Genomic DNA, 20,284 nt, shown 5'->3' with positions numbered 1-20,284 from the left:
CCTCTTTCATTCTCTCTCTATCTGCCTTTGTGTCTCTCCTTCTGTCTATCATTCTGTCTCACTTTGCAGAAATAATCATCCAATTAATTCATAATCAGTATAATCAAGTCAAGTTTATTTCTATAGCGCTTTTCACAACAGACATTGTCTCAAAGCAGCTTTATAGAAATCGTTTATTGTTAGTTGCAGCACTACATAAGTCCATCATCCTATTTTGTTGTGCTTTCCAACCTCATTCTCCTTCATATGTAGCCTCTGTGCTCATTTCTGAGGTGATTACAGATCTTCAGTTTCCAGAAGCATAAGTCTATAAACATCCTGATTTGATGAGTGCTGGCTGGCACTTCAGTCACTTTGTTGAACAGTGTTTTCCTTGAACGGACCAGCCGCAAGCAGGGGTTTTAAGCAGGAGCTTTTCTTGCAGGTGGTGAGTCTTTTCCAGTTTATACTTGATGAAATACTAAAAGGAGTCTGTTCTCACAGCTCTGATCAACTCTGGAGCAGCAGATAACTTCATTAACTAGGACACTGTGTCCTGGCTCAATGGTCTCCAGTGGATTAAAGCTGTCTGGGGACCCTTTGGAAGTCAGTTGAAGGTCCAGCTGATCATGTTCTATAAAACATTCCATACAAGTGTCAGAACTTAAATAAATTGTTTAGTAAAGACAAGGCTAGTAGTTTACCAGCAAATCACCATTACATCTGCACCAATGAGCTTCTTCCCATACCCTCTTGCAGTAATATTTTCCTGTGTCTGTAGCAGAGAACAAAAAAAAGAAGCTTCACAGAGATAAAGAGGTTATAAAATAATAATTTTCATGTTAGACCCTATTAATTTAACACCAAAAAGTTGATCCCTTATAAGCAAGCCAGTAACGACAGTGGCATGGAAAAACTCCCTGGGGTGGTACGAGGATGAAACCTGGAGAGAAACCAAACGCAAAAATTGATCCCATCCTCATTCAAGTGGCAGCTAATGTTCATTCATTTGGGTTTCATCAGTGTTGGTGTGCTGTTCAGAGATGCGTCCTAGGAACTGTACATGCAAATTGCAGTCCGAAACAATTGTAGTAACTTTTTATATTAGGATCCAAATAGATATTCTTAGTTCTTGAAATGCTCAGTAAATTAATGGATATTTATATAGTAATAATTAAATTACAGTACATATACTCTATAGAATCATTGAGTTTAGCTTCATCATCCTCCTTTAAAGCCCCACCCACTGTTGCTTTTACTCTATAAACTCAAAAGCTCAAAGTTCATTTAGATAAAACACTGATCTCAGATAGAGGCTCCCTCTCTATATCTTTATCTCTTTTTCTCTCTTTCTTTCTGTTTCTGTGAAGGGAGTGAAAATGGCAGAGGCCAGTATTTCAGTAGATCAGCATCAATTCATCTGTCCAGTGTGTCTGGATCTCCTGAAGGATCCGGTGACTGTCCCGTGTGGACACAGTTTCTGTAAGGTGTGTATTAATCATCATTGGGATCAGGAGGATCAGAAGGGCATCTACAGCTGTCCTCAGTGCAGAGACACTTTCACTCCAAGGCCTGTTCTACACAGAAACAACATGCTGGCTGAAGTGGTGGAGAAACTGAAGAAGAAGACTGAAGTCCATGCTGCTTCTTCTGATCACTGTTATGCCGGACCTGGAGATGTGAAGTGTGATTTCTGCACCGGGAGAAAACACAAAGCCGTCAAATCCTGTCTGGTGTGTGTGACTTCTTTTTGTGAAACTCATCTAAAACCTCATTATGTTTCTCCTGCTTTTACGAACCACACATTAACTGAAGCGTTTGCAAAGCTACAAGAGAAAATCTGCTCTGAACATAAGAAGCTGATTGAGATCTACTGCAGAACTGATCAAACCTGCATCTGTTATTTATGTACACTGGATAAACATAAAGGACACGACACCGTCACGGCCTCAGGAGAACGAGCCGAGAAACAGGTGAGAACTTAAAATGTCCCTAGAATAAATTCATCTTGATTAATTTTCTAATCTAGAATTTGAGTATGTGAGAGAGAGATAAAGTCAGGGTGGTTACAAAAACAAAAGCAAAATAACCCCCCATAAAAACAGTTGTGGCTTTGACTAAAGACTTAAACAGAGCCAGTTCCTAAACAGAGTGCCAATAGAGAATGAAGGTGAAGTCTTGTGGACTTCAGACTCTGGCATGTCACACCATCGTCCAGTTCATTTACAGCTCAGGTTTCGCTTTAAAACCCCACCTTCCATCCATGCATCATTACTCATAACACTGTCGCCAAGACTCTCTGGTGGCTGACAAAGTTCACCCACATGTAGGTTTTATTCATGGTTAGGTAGCGTTTCAGTCTTCCATCTGACAGCCAATTGAACTTAGACCAGAGGAAATCCTTCATTCCTGCCATTATAATTAAACCCCATCATATAAAATCTACAGATTGCTGGCATTGAAATCAGTATTTAAACAAGAACCTTATATTTTCTCCTCAGAGTAAGTTAAAGGAGCAGCAGATGAAATCCCAGCAGAGAATCCAGGAGAAGCAGAAGAAGGTGCAGGAACTGAAACAGGCTGTGAACACTATAAAGGTGAGCAGTGAGCAGAGACGGAGCTGCTCCTAGAAACACACACAACATGGACAACATGGAATCATTTAGAGTCCCAGTGACAGAAGGAATGATAGATGTGTGTGTGTGTGTGTGTGTGTGTGTGTGTGTGTGTGTGTGTGTGTGTGTGTGTGTGTGTGTGTGTGTGTCCTAACAGCTCAGTGCACAGACAGCAGTGGAGGACAGTGAGAAGATCTTTACTGAGATGATCAGCTCCATGGAGAAAAAGCGCTCAGAGGTGAAGGAGATGATCAGAGCTCAGGAGGAGGCTGATGTGAGTCGAGCTGAACGACTCCTGGAGCAACTGGAGCAGGAGATCGCTGATCTTCAGAGGAGAGTCACTGAGCTGGAGCAGATTTTACACACACACGATCACATCTATTTCCTCCAGGTAACACACACTGTCTGATCTACAGAACCAGCTGTTCCTCACACACTCTCTAAAACACCACTCATTAAGGGAACAATAAATGTCCCTGTCTGACATCACAAGTGTGTCTTTACTCTGAGATCATTCGTTCCTCTCTTTTTGTAGAGTTTCCAGTCTCTCTGTGTCTCTGCTGGACGTCAGTCTCCTCCATTTCAAAGACCAGATTTTCACACATCCAGCATCACTGTCCATCAACATCACTTATCAGATGGAATGAGGAAATATTTCTCAGACCTGAAGAAGAAACTTGAGGAATTCTGTGAGGTGAAATTCAACAAAATCCCTGCACAAGGTAAGAGGAGCTGTTCCTGCTGGAGAAACACAATGATGGAGGTCTTTACTCGCTCTGTGACAGAGTGATGTCGAGGGGTCAGTCTTCATTCCTGAGCATCAAAGTTCTGCACAGTTTAGAGTTTTTAACACTCACCTGATTCCAGTCTTGATGATGAACTGCTGATGTGAAGGAGTTTGTGTTCGAGCTGAGAAACTCTGCCCTCTGGTGCTTCAAGACTGAAGTCTGACACGTGACCTACACACGTTTCTGATCTACACACGTTTCTGATTTACACTCGTTTCTGATCTACACACTTTTCTGATGATTGATATAACTATCCGATTTTTCGTGATTTATCATCTGATAATTTTATTTCTGTCTCCACAGTTCAGTCTTTTCTCTCAGAGCCACAGAGCAGAGATGATTTTCTGAAATGTATGTCACACACACACACACACACACACACACACACACACACACACAGTGTTCTCATTGTTCAGTTTGTTTTTCTCTTTTATTGTAGATTTCTGTTATCTGACTCTGGATCCCAACACGGCACATCGTAACCTCATTCTGTCTGAGAAGAACAGAGCAGTGAGATACAGTGTGAGAGAGCAGCAGAACTCTGATCATCCAGAGAGATTTGACTACTGGACTCAGGTGTTGTGTGAGGAGAGTGTGTGTGGACGCTGTTACTGGGAGGTGGAGTGGAGGGGTGTGGGTGTGGACATTTCAGTCTCATATAAAGACATCAGAAGGAAAGGACGGGGTGATAAATGTAGGTTTGGACGCAACAATCAGTCCTGGAGTCTGTGTCGTTCTTCTTCTTTTTCTCTCAGTTTCTATCACAACAACATTGAGACTGATCTCAGAGTTCCATCACCATCCAGAATAGGAGTGTATGTGGATCACAGTGCAGGAACTCTGTCCTTCTACAGCGTCTCTGACACCATGAAGCTCCTCCATAGAGTCCGAACCACATTCACTCAGCCTCTATATGCTGGATTTGGGATCAATTGGATATTAGGTACTACATCTGTGAGATTGTGTGGTACAGAATAAAGTGTGTAGTGTTTGATCCAATATTCCTGCACGTTGCCACATCTGTTGCTTAAACATCTGTATTACTAGCACACAATCCAACTGGACAAAAAGCAATCTAAAAAATTAATGAGTAGATATCATTAATGTAATAATAATTAAAAAAATAATTTTTAAATGTTTGATTAGAAACAAATAAAATGTAAAAAGAAAATATTTAAATGATATCTTAGGATCTTAGCATTGTAAATTTGTTTGTTTGTCTATTTGCCGAATCTCATTAAATAAATAAACACCAATAAATCCAGAACATCTGTTCCTCTTTTTTTATTTATCATTTTGTCTCCATTTGTGATCACTTGAATGAAAATGAATAATTATGTATAAACTAAATCAAATGAATTGAAATTCTTGAGTATTTTTTCCATTTCTATCAGGTGTATGGCCACTGTAACATTTTACCCACCAGAGGGCGCCATTTCCCACATTCTAATTCTTTTCTTCAAATACTCCACTCATTTCCTGTTTGTTCTCATAAAACACACATGGAGCACTCAGTACTTGTGAACTCTTCCAGTCTGGTAGAAAATCTCCTGAGAACTGAGCTGTGTTTATTCTGGATTGATTTCCTGTTTATGATCTAGAACAAACATGGGCAAACTACGGCCTGCGGGCCACACACGGCCCGTTGGGTTTATTAATCCGGCCCGCCGAACTTGACCAAATTCTATTAAAATAGGTACGGGTAAACATTGTTCAATTTACCTTTCCCCTCTAATGCCCACGTTCCCCTAAAGATGTCGCACTTCAGCTCCATTGACATTGTTCGTGTGCAATACTCTCTTCTTCTCTTAAGAGAGCTTAATCTGACACTCTATAAAACCTGTGACAGTTTCTGGCAAACACCTCGGATCTATCCTGAGAATTGCCACAACAAAACTTTGATGAACTGGCAAAAGAAGGAGTTCAACAACACTGTTCCTACTGAAACTAAACTTGACTTTTTCTGCTGTGTTTATTGATGCACTGGCAAAAAAAAGATCAACTATATATATATATATATACACACATTAGAGATTTGGCAAATTCAGTTTCATCAAGTGCCAAAAGATACAAAAACAACAATTTGTTTTTTTTTTTATATACGTATGTATGTATGTATGTATGTATGTATGTATGTATGTGTGTGTGTGTGTGTGTGTGTGTGTGTGTGTGTGTGTGTGTATGTGTATATGTATATATGTATGTGTATATACACTGGAGATCAAAATTAGAGAACAATTTATAAACAATTGAACAATTCTGAAATAATGTGATCTTCACTGCTCAACAGTTGAAGGAGTTTTTGTCCTGTCTATACCATGCTACCAGAACACCTTTTCCAAAATAACTAAGGCATTTCCAAAAAAAACATTTGTAGTGGGACGAACTGTGGGTGTCCCTTTAAATTGTCATGAAAGCATCAGTTGTCCAATCAGATACATGCAAGACTATATAAAAGGGGACTTTTAATGCACCATGTTGTGTGATCACCGCTTGTGTGTCATTGCCTGAGGCCCGCCCCTTCCTGGTTTAGACTCTTCCTGTCTCACAGTTTCCAACGTGTAATCATTCCATGTGGCTCGGCGACTGCTTTTAAACATGAACCCGCCGTAATCCCGTGCCTTCTTGCTGGTTTGATGTCCATTTGCCTGTGCGGCTGGACTTGTGGTCGAAACGACAATATTAAGGTGGAATAGTTTTAAGAGGAGTCATTCAGTGAGGCCTGCGGGGCAATGTACTTTGATGTTGCTGCTTTGTTTTTACTCTGCTTTGCTTTATTTAACTTTGTATGCTTTTGTTTTACTTAACTTTGTCTGCTTTGCTAGCTTTATGCTTGTTTGCTTTGCTAGTTTTGTTTATGCTTTGTTTTTACTCTGTTTTGCTTTATTTAACTTTGTATGCTTTTGTTTTATTTAACTTTGTCTGCTTTGCTAGCTTTTGCTTGCTTTGTTTGCTTTGCTAGCTTTATGCTTGTTTGCTCTGTTTATGCTTTGTTTCTTGCTTTTGTTTTACTTTACTTTGTTTGTTTAGGAACCGAGGCTTCAGGCAGACGGCTAGTTGGCCTTCGCGTGCGGTGGTGGGACTCTATCACAGGGTGCAGTGTGTTCACGCTTGGTCTTACCGTGTTTGTGTGAGTGTGTGTGTGTGGTGCGTTTTGTGCACTTGGCGTTATGCTCCTGGCGATATAGTAGCCGCATACTCATTAAGCTAGTTTACCTGCTTTAGGTAAGCCTCGGTTTCCTTTTTGTTTTTATGCCTATTTTATTCCAGCCCATAGTCATGTTTTAAAAGTAATACCCATATTTATTGTGAAACAAAACATTTTTTTTGTATCTTTGGTATCCACGTCTCTTGCCTCTGTTTATTGAAACCACGTACCTGTGTGTCTTTTGTAGATGATTAATCTATAATAGTGTTCCCTGTTAACAGGGTGGCGTAGTCAGCTGAGTTATAGTTTCTGTCTAATTAACGTCCCGCCACACTTTGGCGTAGTCGGCAGGATTATGCTTTCTCTTTGTTGGGCTGAGACGTGGATGCTTATTGTTATTTTGTTAAAGGTTTTAGTTGTGACTTGTGGATGGATTAGAGGTTTTTTTTTTTTTTTTGTATTTCTTGTGTGCTTTTCTTTCTTTTGTTTTTTTTTGTGTTTAGAGTGTGTGGAACAAAGCAGCAGTGTCATTTCAGTGGACTTGGAGCGTTCCAGCAGTGGGTTTCCATAGCTTTTACTGACTTTGTTTGTTAAGTTTTCCGTAAACAAATGGAAGCGGAATTGCAGGAATTAAGGGAGCTTGTTGCTCAATTAAGGGTGGATAATGACAAATTGCGCCAGGAGCAGAGTCATGCTGCTCCATCCAGTCCCATAGCTGGCCCCTCTCGAGAATCTGTGGTGCCACCTATTGATCAACCAGTTATTGCTGGTGCCACGTTAACCGAACGCCTTGTGTTTATTCCAAGGGATAGAAAATGTCCAATATTCGATGGTAGATCGGGCATTGGCATTAATGAGTGGATCGAGGAAGCAAAAGCTTGTATAAGAACTCGTCATTTGTCAGTGGCAGACCAGGCATTTTTCCTATTTGATCATTTAGGAGGGCATCGCCCTGTTATTGAGCACGGAGACCCAATCTTTTCCATTTTGCAAGAGCTATATGGATGCTGCCAGTCTTATGTTGCCCTGCAGGAAGCCTTTTTTTCTAGGAAGCAACAGGAAGGCGAGACCTTGCTGGAGTTCTCTTTGGCCTTAATGAGCCTCTTGGAGAAAGTGAGACAGAAGTCCCCAAATGCCATGCCAAATGCAGAGATTTTATTAAGGGACCAGTTTGTCGAATATGTTTGTGACCCTTCTCTTCGCCGTGAATTGAAACAATTGGTTCGTCGACAGCCCCATTCTACACTCTTGGAGGTGCGTGGCGGCTATTCGCTGGGAGCGGAGGGAATGCCGGGCGGAGCAAGGGGTCGAAGTCTTTCTGTCCCTTTGGCGCACGGGTTTCAGTATGAAGTTCAGGGCCGTTGTAGCTCGTCTGAGAAGTCTGGAATAGGGGAGCTTAGAGAAATGTTAAAATTACAACAAGAGCAATTAAATCAGCTTACCCAGAATATTGCCCGTTTGCAAGGGCCCCATTCTCGTACCCAAACTTTTCGTAGTGGGCCCATGATCTGTAGGCGTTGTCAAAAACCAGGCCATTTTCACGGGAATGCGAAGGGGAACGTGTCAAGTCCCGGTCAACATTACGTTCTCGTGTTGATCAGGCCATTGGAGGTGTGCAGTCGCAAGCTAATGTGTCGGAAAACTAATTCCGGCCGTGCTGAAGAGTCACAGCTTGGCTGGGAAAATGGCTGACTCAGATGGTAAGAAATCTAGTTCAGTTCCAAACTTAATGTCTTCTTGCCCGCATCTGAATGTTTCAATTGGTGGTGTGTTAGTCCCTTGTTTAATTGACACCGGTTCGATGGTATCAACGATTACGGAAAGTTGTTTTATTCAACATTTTGAGCCATGGGGTCAGGAGCACTTGAGGTCGTGTTCCTGGTTGCAGCTGAGAGCTGAAAATGGGCTCTCAATTCCATATATCGGTTATATGGAATTGGATATTGAGCTCTGTGGTAGGATAGTTCAGCGATGTGGGGTGCTGGTGGTCAGGATCCTCCTGGTGGCTTGCGCTCTCAAGTCCCTGGTGTGTTGGGGATGAATGTACTTGGGCGATGCTACCAGGAGCTCTTTGGACAGCATGGCCCGCTTTGTTTGATTTTCCTCCGGTTTCTAGTGCGCCACTTTCAGTTTTTCAAGCCCTACAACACTGCCATCAAGGTAGCGAGCAATCTCGCGTTGAGTGTATGACTAGGGTAAGAGTGCGTGGTCCTCGGGCATGTCGTGTCACAGGTGGTACTATTAAGTTGGTTGCGGCAACTTGTGCAGAACAGTTGGCAGGTAGTACTGTACTGTTCGAGCCCATTGAGTCTGGGTTACCCGAAGGGTTGCTGGCATCCCCGCCTTGGTGCGGTGATTGGAGGCTCAGTTTATGTGCCAGTGGTCAACATAGGCACGTCTGATGTCCTCCTTTTTCCACGCAGAGTATTAGGTACCCTGGGTAGAGTGCATGTTGTCAGTTTGCCGGCAGGTGTTACTGAAGTTAGATCCACTACAGCAAATGTGTATTCTCAAGCCACTCTAGCAGTTAGTGCCCCTGTTTTAGAGCAGATTGCAAAAGTAGACCTGACTGCATTGCCAGAACTGGAACAGGGCAAGGTGAGGGCCTTGCTTACAAAATATCAGACGGTATTCTCCGAACATGATGGTGATTTGGGATGTACAAGTCTTATATCTCATGATATCCCCTCTTAGATGATATCCCTGTGCGGCAGCGACATCGCCGGTACCTCCTCTGAGTATGAGGTTGTTCGAGCCCACATCAATCAGCTGCTGGAGTCTCAGGTAATTAGGAAAGTTGCAGCCCATATGCCTCCCCAATTGTCTTGGTAAAAGGATGGTAGTCTACGCTATGCGTTGACTACCGCCAGTTAAACGCCAAGACCAGGAGGGATGCATTTCCTTTGCCTCGGATTGAGGAGTCGCTGGATGCGTTGGACGGGGCCTGTTGGTTTTCCACTATGGATCTAGCTAGTGGTTATAACCAGGTCCCTGTCACAGAGGGGGATAAGCCAAAGACCGCTTTTTGCACCCCATTTGGCCTGTTTGAATGGAATCGTATGCCTTTTGGGTTGTGCAATGCCCCCTCTACCTTCCAGCGACTTATGGAGAGGGTATTTGGGGACCAACAGTGTCAGTCCTTACTTTTATATCTAGACGATATCGTGGTGTTCTCCACCTCAATTACTCAACATTTGGAGAGGTTGGAGGTTGTTTTAAGCCGTCTGGAACGGGAAGGGTTAAAGGCTAGGCTAGAGAAGTGCGCCTTTGTTCAGCAAGAGGTGAAATATTTGGGTCATGTTATCTCTTCCAGGGGTGTGGCAACTGACCCTAGTAAGATCGAGGCTGTGGCCCAGTGGCCTCGTCCTCTAGCGTTACAGAGTTAAGATCCTTTCTGGGTTTTTCCAGCTACTATCGGCGGTTTGTGGAGGGTTTGCCAAGTTGGCTGACCCACTGCATAAGCTGGTGGGGGAATTTGCTGGTGTAAAGGGTAAGCAGAAAAGTAGGAGTTTTGCTAGTGCCTGGAGTGAAAACTGTCAGGTGAGCTTTGAGGGGTTAAAGGAGAAACTGACTACCGCCCCAGTACTTGTGTATGCGGATTTCTCTAAACCGTTTATTCTGGAGGTGGACGCCAGTTATCAAGGGTTAGGGGCAGTACTTTCCCAGGAAACTGAAGGCAAGGTAAGACCAGTGGCATATGCTAGTCGCAGTTTAAGGCCCACTGAGCGCAACATGTCAAATTATAGCTCTATGAAGTTGGAGTTTGTTGCGCTCAAGTGGGCCATGACGGAGAAATTCCGTGAATATCTGTTGGGTAATAAGTGTGTGGTATTCACAGATAATAATCCCTTAGCCATCTGACCTCTGCAAAGTTGGGGCGACTGAGCAGCGTTGGGCTTCTCAGCTGGCGGCTTTCGATTTTGAGATTAAGTATCGCTCTGGTAAGAGTAATAGAAATGCAGATGCGCTGTCACGGAGGGATCCCCTGGAACCTGGTGGGTTGGATGGGTTCACCCCCGGCACTGCAATTCCTGAGTCTTTGTGGCCATTAGCTGGGGTAGATTCTGTGGGTATAGCGACCCAGTGTATGGTCTCTACACTTCCTGGTTATTCTGCTGGTGACTTGCGTTCTTTGCAGGCAGCTGATCCAGTTATTTGGGAAGTGTTGCGATTTTGGAGACAAGGAAATCGCCCAGGACCTAATGAGCGGCGCCAAATGACTAAGGCAGCCTTAACCTTGCTCCGCCAGTGGGATCGGTTGAGGGAGTTAGATGGTATGCTGTATCGTCGGGTTCACTGCCCTAATCGTAAGGAAGAGATGTTGCAATTGCTTTTGCCTGCTGCCTTGAGACCAGAGGTGTTAAGGCAGTTGCATCAGCAACATGGACACCAGGGCAGGGCGCACCATGGAGTTAGTGCAACAGAGGTGTTATTGGCGGGTGTGTCCTCGGATGTGGCAAGTTGGTGTCACGAGTGTGACCGGTGCCAGGCAGCCAAAGACACCCAGCCACTGGCTCAGGCTTTTATGGGCGGTTAATGTCATCTAGGCCAAATGACATCTTGGCAGTGGACTTCACAGTGTTAGAGCCCACAAGCTCTGGCATCGAAAACGTTTTGGTGATGACTGACGTTTTCAGTAAGTATACCCTTGCTCTTCCAACGAGGGATCAGCGGCGGAGACGGTGGCACAAGCCCTGGTGACCGAATGGTTTTACAGGTTCGGTGTTCCGGGCCGTCTCCACTCGGACCAGGGTCGAAATTTTGAGTCTTTGTTGATACGTCAGTTATGTGAGCTTTATGGTGTGGTGAAGTCTCGTACTACCCCCTATCACCCGGCCAGTAACGTCCAGTGTGAACGCTTTAACTGCACTCTACATAATCTGTTGCGTACTCTGCCAGTGTCCAGGAAGCGAGACTGGGTGGCGTGTCTTCCCAGGTAGTGTTCAGTTATAATAGCACCCTCATCAGAGCACAGGAATCGCCACACTTCTTGATGTTTGGACAGGAGCCACGATTGCCTGTAGATTTTCTGTTGGGAGAGAACCACAGCTAAGGGAGGGTAGTGTGCATGACTGGGTCTTGGAACATCAAACGAGGCTCCAGGTGGCCTTTGCAGGTGCACGGGAACGGTTGCAGGTCATGGCTGATAGGCGCAAGGCCAATCATGATCAGCACGTCCGAGATGAACCATTGGTGGAGGGTCAACTGGTGTACCTCCGTGATTATGGGGTAAGGGGCCACCATAAAATCCAGGACCTATGGAGCCCAGTGGTCTACCAAGTGATAAGGGCACCCAAGGAAGGTGGTGTAGTGTACACCATTGCGCCTGTAGATGACCTGACCAAGGTAAGGAACGTGCATCGTTCACTGCTAAAGAGAAGAGTCTGTAAGGACACAGTTGGTACTAACCATGGCAGTCCTTTACCTGACCCAGTTGTGGGCACATCATCGTTAGCTGAGGAAGAGGATGAGGTAGATTTATTAGCTTTGGTCCAAGAACGGGATCAAGTTGATGTCGAATTAAGAATTGGTGGGCTGGCATCTGGGGTGGAACATGGTCCACAGGAGAGGGTGAGTGTTACGGGACCCGTTCCTGCTAACTGGCCAGGATTACAGGCTCCAGCTAGGGATACAGCTATGTTGCCGGAGCCACAGCCTGAAGCCCTGGTTAGGGTGGATGAGGGTGCGTTACGCAGGACAAAATGTGCAAATGCGGGCCAACATCCAAATGTACACCATCTTCCCCGTTCAGTAGGTGGGACAGGTGAGGGCTCCCAGCAGCAAATGCATGGCATGGTGCCAGGCATTTTTAGGCCATGGGATTAGGTAATCCTGACCCTAGTAGTAGGACCATCGGGGCGACGATCCGTCAGTGGGGGGTAGATTGTAGTGGGACGAACTGTGGGTGTCCCTTTAAATTGTCATGAAAGCATCAGTTGTCCAATCAGATACATGCAAGACTATATAAAAGGGGACTTTTAATGCACCATGTTGTGTGATCACCGCTTGTGTGTCATTGCCGAGGCCCGCCCCTTCCTGGTTTAGACTCTTCCTGTCTCACAGTTTCCAACGTGTAATCATTCCATGTGGCTTGGCGACTGCTTTTAAACATGAACCCGCCGTAATCCGTGCCTTCTTGCGGTTTGATGTCCATTTGCCTGTGCGGCTGGACTTGTGGTCGAAACGACAATATTAAGGTGGAATAGTTTTAAGAGGAGTCATTCAGTGAGGCCTGCGGGGCAATGTACTTTGATGTTGCTGCTTTGTTTTACTCTGCTTTGCTTTATTTAACTTTGTATGCTTTTGTTTTACTTAACTTTGTCTGCTTTGCTAGCTTTTGCTTGCTTTGTTTGCTTTGCTAGCTTTATGCTTGTTTGCTCTGTTTATGCTTTGTTTCTTGCTTTTGTTTTACTTTACTTTGTTTGTTTAGGAACCGAGGCTTCAGGCAGGCGGCTAGTTGGCCTTGAGTGCGGTGGTGGGACTCTATCACAGGGTGCAGTGTGTTCACGCTTGGTCTTACCGTGATTTGTGTGAGTGTGTGTGTGTGTGGTGCGTTTTGTGCACTTGGCGTTATGCTCCTGGCGATATAGTAGCCGCATACTCATTAAGCTAGTTTACCTGCTTTAGGTAAGCCTCGGTTTCCTTTTTGTTTTTATGCCTATTTTATTCCAGCCCATAGTCATGTTTTAAAAGTAATACCCATATTTATTGTGAAACAAAACATTTTTTTTGTATCTTTGGTATCCACGTCTCTTGCCTCTGTTTATTGAAACCACGTACCTGTGTGTCTTTTGTAGATGATTAATCTATAATAGTGTTCCCTGTTAACAGGGTGGCGTAGTCAGCTGAGTTATAGTTTCTGTCTAATTAACGTCCCGCCACACATTATTTTGCAGAAAACACACTGATCAAAATTAGAGAACAACAATGACTGTAGCATCGAAAAACATTACAAAATTTTCTGAAGGTTACAACAGTCAGCAATTAGTAGGAAGTGTTCTGCTCTGAATGACTTCAGCACATCTGCGGCCACAGGACAGCACCAGTCTCTCACACTGCTCTGGTGTGATTTTGGTCCACTCTTCTTCCAGTCTCCTCCAGAGTTCGGTGACTGTAGTGGGTTTCTTGGCCATAACTTTTCCAGAGGATTTTCTAGAGGTTCTCTATTGGGTTGAGATCAGGACTCTGGGCAGGCCATGTCATTATTTCAATGTTTTCAGTTTTAAGGAACTGCTGTACCCGTTTTGCTGTGTGACATGGAGCGTTGTCCTGCATGAACACTGCGGGCTGATTGGGTGATGAACGCAGGAAAGGAACCATATGTTGTTGAAGAAGTTTCTGATAAACAGTTGCATTCACTCTGCCATGTAGCTGTATAAGAGGCCCAACTCCTGCTGCAGAAAACATGCCCCAAACCATGACACTTCCTTCTCCAATTTTCACTGACTTCTTTACACACTTTGGGTTTAGTCTTTCTCCAGTTTGTCGCTGAACATCCCATCGGACCCAAATAAATTAAACTTGCTTTCATCACTGAAGTGAACTTTGGATCAGTTCTCCTCTGTCCACACAACATGCTCCTCAGCAAAGCTTAGTCTAGCCTTTTTATTCTTTCTGCTAATGAGAGGTTTGGTCACAGAGTGGCTTTCACTCCAAATGCTCTTAAACGTCGAGACACTGTATGACGAGACAGATCCTTACCCTGTTCAGAGCTGAACTGGTGAGCAATTCCAGCTGCAGTGTGGAAACGATTGCCCATTGAGATCCTCCGCAGTATTCTGTCCTCTCTTGTATTTGTCTTCCGTGAACGACCAGCCTTCTTGGCGGACTTGAATGAATTTGTGATGTTGTAACGATTCAATATTCTTGAAATCACAGATTTGGAACGACCAACTTGTCTTGCTATGGCTGATAGGGTCGTCCCTTTGGCCTTCATCTGGACAACCTGCTGCCGGAGGCTTACAGTCACTTTAGAACGGCCAATAACTGGGAGGTATCTGAAAGTGTTCTCTCATTTTGATCAGTGTCAAATCTCTGTCAAATTTTAGAGCCCATTGTGGCCCGTGAGTCAAAAAGTTTGCCCCTCCCTGATCAAGAATCACCTCTGCCTTTGTCTACAGCTTATTTTAATCAGACGTCTGGTCTACTGTGTTTTAAAACTTTTACATGTTTTAGTATGGGTTTCCTCCTGGTTCTACAGTGTTTTCCTAATTCTCAAAGGCAGGCGGATTGAATTGGTTCTATGAGCAGTGAACGATGCAGTGACGGAATGAGGGAAATATTTCAGCAGAACAAATGACAATGAAGTGCAGACTCTAGTGAAATCTTTCTGCTTTGTTTACATGATTAATTAACACAATGTGGTGGAGGGTTTGGTGCTTGAAGTGAGACACGGTCCTGCTGTAAATCCTCTTGTTGCGAAAATACAGAGTTTATGATAAAAGCCTGCATAGATTGTGTTGGTATTAGTGGTGTGGCGCTACTGAGTAAAACCGAGACTCCAAATAACACTTCATTCATTTATTATCCATTGTGCTTTTCTACGTCACTTTCCTCCACATGTGGCTTCTGTGATCATTTCTGAGGTGATTACCAATTTTCAGTTGCCAGTTTCAGTTGGCAGTCTCCACTTTATTTGAACTGACTGATAGTTGATATATGTTTTATATATTTACGGTCTTATTAAAAAGTGGATGAAGGGTTTGATTTTTTTTATGACAGATATTTTAAATAAGATGTTTACTTCTGTTCCTTCTTTATAAATTTGTTTATCGTATGATATAGAGATGGTGGAGCATTGACTTCAAACAAAGTTTACCTGGTGTGCGAGTGAGCAGGCAACTGTTATGCCGTGAGCGATTCTTATCAATACTGAACTTCGTATATATATATATATTTATCTCTGATTTCCCTCATTTGTCTTGACCATCTGATTCATAACCATGTCCCAGTGTTTAAGAAGAACTCCTCCAAGTGCTAGAGATATGCTGGGGATAGATGGCACAGGACCATTGTTTTCTACTGAGGGTATTTCAGTCATTTTGTTCAACAATGCTCTCTTTGTAACCCAACCAGACCCCAGCAAGGGTTTCCCTTACAAAAGAAAAACTGCAGGAATCCTGCATGACTATTACACAGATTTCCTACAGGCTTTTCAGCTCATTTTCCTGTAGGAATACCTGTAGGAACTCTATGAAGGAAACACTTATACTCAGGAATTATGCTCCTGCAGGACTATTAAAACATTTCATGCAGGAATATTGTTCAGGATAGATCTAAATTTATGCAGGCGTTTGCAAGTTATCTTCTGGAGGACATATGCAGGTGGAATAACTTCACAACAAAGCAATGGATCTTCACAAATTATATAATTTATTTTGAATGTCAGGGCAGAGCAAAAGCAGAGTCCAATTTATGGACAAATTTAGCTAAAGCTGGCGTTGCTAAAGTGCATTTGTTAGCCTTGACAGTCCTTCCAGACAGAATATGGTTGGCCAAAGTCTCTCCTCCAAACACTTCCACTGCCAGGTCTTTAACTATGGGAGAACATGATGCACAACCCTGTTCACAACTTGCCAGGAGAGTAGGACTAATTCCTAGCCCATGTGTCTGTCAACCATAGAAAAAAATGTGAAGGACACTAAAATTAGAAGCATATAACATTGACTACATATACATACATACATACATATACATATACAGTACAAAAGTGTTTGGCTTGTTAGATTTTTCATCAGAAATGTTTTCTTTGCCTTAGTATGCCAAGGGGTGACCATAATCAAATTTGGATTTAGTTACAAAAGTTAATTGTACATGAAAAAGTTAACATGTTTTCTATGAGTGTGTATGTATATGTATGTATGTATGTATGTATATATATATATATATATATATATATATATATATATATATATATATATATATATATATATATAAAAACAATGTACTATTAATCAAGTTTTCAGAGGGAGTTTTCAGGCTTGACTGCTCTTGTGGTTTTGATTGATGAAAGTGTATGTTCTGTGTAAAATGTTCTAGCTCATGGAATCAAGCATTGATCGAATTTCTTCAAAAATAATAATAGTCAAGTCAAGTCAAGTTTATTTGTATAGCACTTTTCACAACAGACATTGTCTCAAAGCAGCTTTACAGAGTCAAGGTGAATGGTGTGCATTTATCCCTGATGAGCAGCCATGGCGACTGTGGCAAGGAAAAACTCCCTTAGATGTAATGAGGAAGAAACCTTGAGAGGAACCAGACTCAAAAGGGGAACCATCCTCATTTGGGTGACATCAAGAGTTTGATCATAAATCTTTCAACAATACAGAACACTGGAGAGTGAGAACTAACATGATTACTGGAGTATAAGATTATAAGTAATTTCTACAGTCTTTGGTATAAAAGTAGGAGCTACTGAGCTCAACATTTATGATCATCACAGATCCAGCAACAGCTTCTCCATGCCAGAGCCTTTAAACACTTCAGGAAGTCCAATGTCAAGCTCCACACATGTAGTGGGATCCAATTGGCACTGGTACGTCTCTAGATGGTTCAGGATGTTTGCGAGTTTGGCATCTACTTCTTTAAAGTCCATAATCTTCATGAGGAGGGAGCTGGCCAAACCTCAGGAAGCCTCAGGATGGGGAGAGAAAGAGAAGCAGTGGAGAGCAATTAGCGTAGCTGCTGTTCATGATATTAACAGCACAAGTTGATAATGTGATGTGATCAGATGTTCTGGAGCACAAGGTTATGATGTGATGTGTGTTATGTGTAGGCTTTGCTAAAAAGATACGTCTGTAATCTGCACTTAAACTGGGTGTGTGTCTGAGCCCAGAACACTGTCAGGAAGACTATTCCAGAGTTTAGGAGCTAAATGTGAAAACGCTCTCCCGCCTTTAGTGGACTTACTAGAAGCCCAGAGTTTTGAGATCTCAGGGAGCGTGGCGGATTTTAGCCAAACCATTTAGTGCTTTATAAGTGAGGAGTAATAGTTTGTAGTCTATTCAAAACTTAACAGGAAGCCAGTGTAGGGACGATGAGATTGGGGTTATGTGATCATATTTTCTTGACCTTGTGAAAATTCTGGCTGCCGCATTCTGAACTAACTGAAGCTTATTTATTAATGATGCAGGACATCCACCTAGTAATGCATTACAGTAGTCTATTTTGGAGGTCATAAACGCATGGACGAGCTTCTCTGCATCGGATATAGACAACATATTTCTTAGCTTAGAAATATTTCTAAGGTGAAAGAAGGCTGTTTTTGTAACTTGGTTGATATGATTTTTAAAAGATAAGTTGCTGTCTAAAATAACTCCCAGGTCTTTTACTGTTGAACTAGTGGTTACAGAGCATCCGTCTAAATGCAGGTTGAGATGCTGGAGCTTCTGTATACTAGTTTTTGGGCCGATGAGCAAAATCTCAGTCTTATCAGAATTTAAAAGTAGAAAGTTATGGGTCATCCAATCTCTTAGTTCCTTAACACACTCAGTTATTCGAGTTAATTGAGCGTATCGCCTGGTTTAGATGAGATATATAGCTGGGTATCATCAGCATAACAATGGAAGCTAATTCCATGCCTTCTAATAATATTTCCTAAGGGAAGCATGTATATTGTGAAGAGCAGGGGTCCCAGAACTAAACCTTGTGGCACGCCATAGTTCACTAGCATTAGCCTGGATAGCTCTCCATTTAAATCTACGAAATGGTAACGATCAGACAGGTAGGATTTAAACCAGCTTAATGCCTGTCCCTGAATGCCAATGTAATTCTGTAAGCGATCTAGGAGAAGATCATGATCTATAGTGTCGAACGCAGCACTAAGATCTAGTAAAACTAACAGCGAGATGAAGCCTTGGTCTGAAGCTAAAAACAGGTCATTAGTGATTATAACTAGGGCAGTTTCTGTACTATAATGGGGCCTAAAACCTGACTGAAACTCCTCAAAGATATTGTTCTCTTGCAGGTAGGAACATAACTGGGCAGCGACAATCTTTTCTAAAATCTTAGACATAAATGGCAGATTTGAAATTGGTCTATAATTCGATAGCATGTTTGGATCCAGATTAGATTTTTTAATGAGGGGCTTAATAACTGCTAACTTGAGGGATTTAGGGACGTGACCTAACGATAGTGAGGAGTTAATAATATTCAGAAGAGGTTCACCAGCTGTATATAACACTTCCTTTAGTAGATTTGTTGGAATGGGATCTAACTGACATGTTGTTGATTTAGCTTTGATAATAACATCATACAGCTCTTCCTGTCCTGTACATGTAAAACAGTGTAGTTGTGGAGTTGAAGGTAACACTGTCTCAGGAGATGGTCTCAGAGGTTGAACTGCCACAATTGTTTTTCTAATGTTATCTATTTTTTCAGTGAAGAAATTCATAAAGTCCTCACTACTAAACTGTGATGGAACACAATTTTCAGATCCCTGATTTGTAGTTAGTTTAGCTACTGTAGAAAAAAGGAACCTGGGATTGTTTTTGTTATTTTCTATGAGTTTGCTCTGATGTTCAGCTCTAGCAGCTTTTAGCGCCTGTTTGTAGCTGAGCATACTGTCTTTATAGTATAATAATAGTAAAAAAGTTATTACTAGCAGACAACCACACCGAGAGAAAAATTTATATATACATAGATAGATAAAAATACAGATACAAAAGTAAAGCTTTAAATCTTAGCGAATCGTTTGTCGCCACCTACTGGCGTAACAATGTAATTTGCATTAAGGACCGGTAAATGAATCTTTTAATAGAAAATAATCGATTCACTGATTCGATTCGCTAAGATGAACAGCTTCTTTGATGCTTAACTCGCTTCATGGAGTCCAGGGGTGGCCAACCAGTCAGAGACCGAGAGCCATATTTTTTACTGTGTTCCCGCAAAGAGCCACATCATACACATGGGCACACATGAACATCATCCATCACTTACTCTTACACACACACACACACACACACACACACACACCTCTGCTCAGCCAGATTTATTGTAAATGTCACACACCAAGATAATGACAGAAATTGACTCCTTCAGTTCTAAAACCACAGGACAGTCATTTTCAACAATGAACATTGTGTGCACTGTCTCTCACACACACACACACAAACTCTCAGTTTAACCAAGTCCACAAACAAAAATATAATAATTTACAATAGCGTTTTTCTTTTACTCTGCATGTTACTTAGTGGGACTTTTGGCATTCCTTGCCTTGAACAATCCTCTTCAAATCTGCCTTGTATTCCAGTGTTGTCACTCGATTTTCGTCAAATGCGCATGTGCGTGAGATGAATATACCGCAGGGGGGGAATACATTTTTACAAGGGGCCACATGAGAAACCTGAATTGTGTCAGAGGGCCACACCAACGATAATATTTTAGGGAGGAACCGAAATGAAAATTCAATTCAAAAGGCAATGAAATCCATAATTTTTTGTTTTATGCCTTTTCAGAGGTGGGAAGTAACGGAGTAAAAATACTTCAGATTTTTCTGGTATCAGTACTTTACTCCACTATTTATTTTTCAGACAACTTTTTACTTTTACTCATTACATTTTTACACAAATATCTGTACTTTTTACTTCTTACATTTTCAAAACCGGCTCGTTACTTTAGTTTCAATCCATTGATTTGGTGAAATATAAAATTTTTCTTTTCAATGCGTGCCGATTTCAGCCGAACAACCGATTTCCTGTTACTGCGCGTCTTTTTCAATCCGCTGGTGTATAAAGTCCTGACTCTCACTCTTTACG

At 42.4% G+C, this 20,284-nt stretch overlaps 1 protein-coding gene across 1 annotated transcript; it reads left to right on the top strand.

The window, feature by feature from the left end:
• Window positions 1-1,278: 1,278 nt before the first annotated feature.
• LOC124401460 (tripartite motif-containing protein 16-like) lies at window positions 1,279-4,601 on the top strand. Its single transcript, XM_046873805.1, has 6 exons — window positions 1,279-1,952; window positions 2,481-2,576; window positions 2,752-2,985; window positions 3,130-3,316; window positions 3,686-3,733; window positions 3,822-4,601. The coding sequence occupies exons 1-6, from the start codon at window positions 1,359-1,361 to the stop codon at window positions 4,358-4,360; spliced, it is 1,698 nt and encodes a 565-aa protein (XP_046729761.1). The 5' UTR covers window positions 1,279-1,358; the 3' UTR covers window positions 4,361-4,601.
• The last annotated feature ends 15,683 nt before the right edge of the window (window positions 4,602-20,284 follow it).

Source organism: Silurus meridionalis, chromosome 18 (assembly GCF_014805685.1).
Source record: "Silurus meridionalis isolate SWU-2019-XX chromosome 18, ASM1480568v1, whole genome shotgun sequence".
Taxonomy (NCBI): Eukaryota; Metazoa; Chordata; class Actinopteri; order Siluriformes; family Siluridae; genus Silurus; species Silurus meridionalis.
This window is presented reverse-complemented; position numbering and strand designations above follow the sequence as displayed.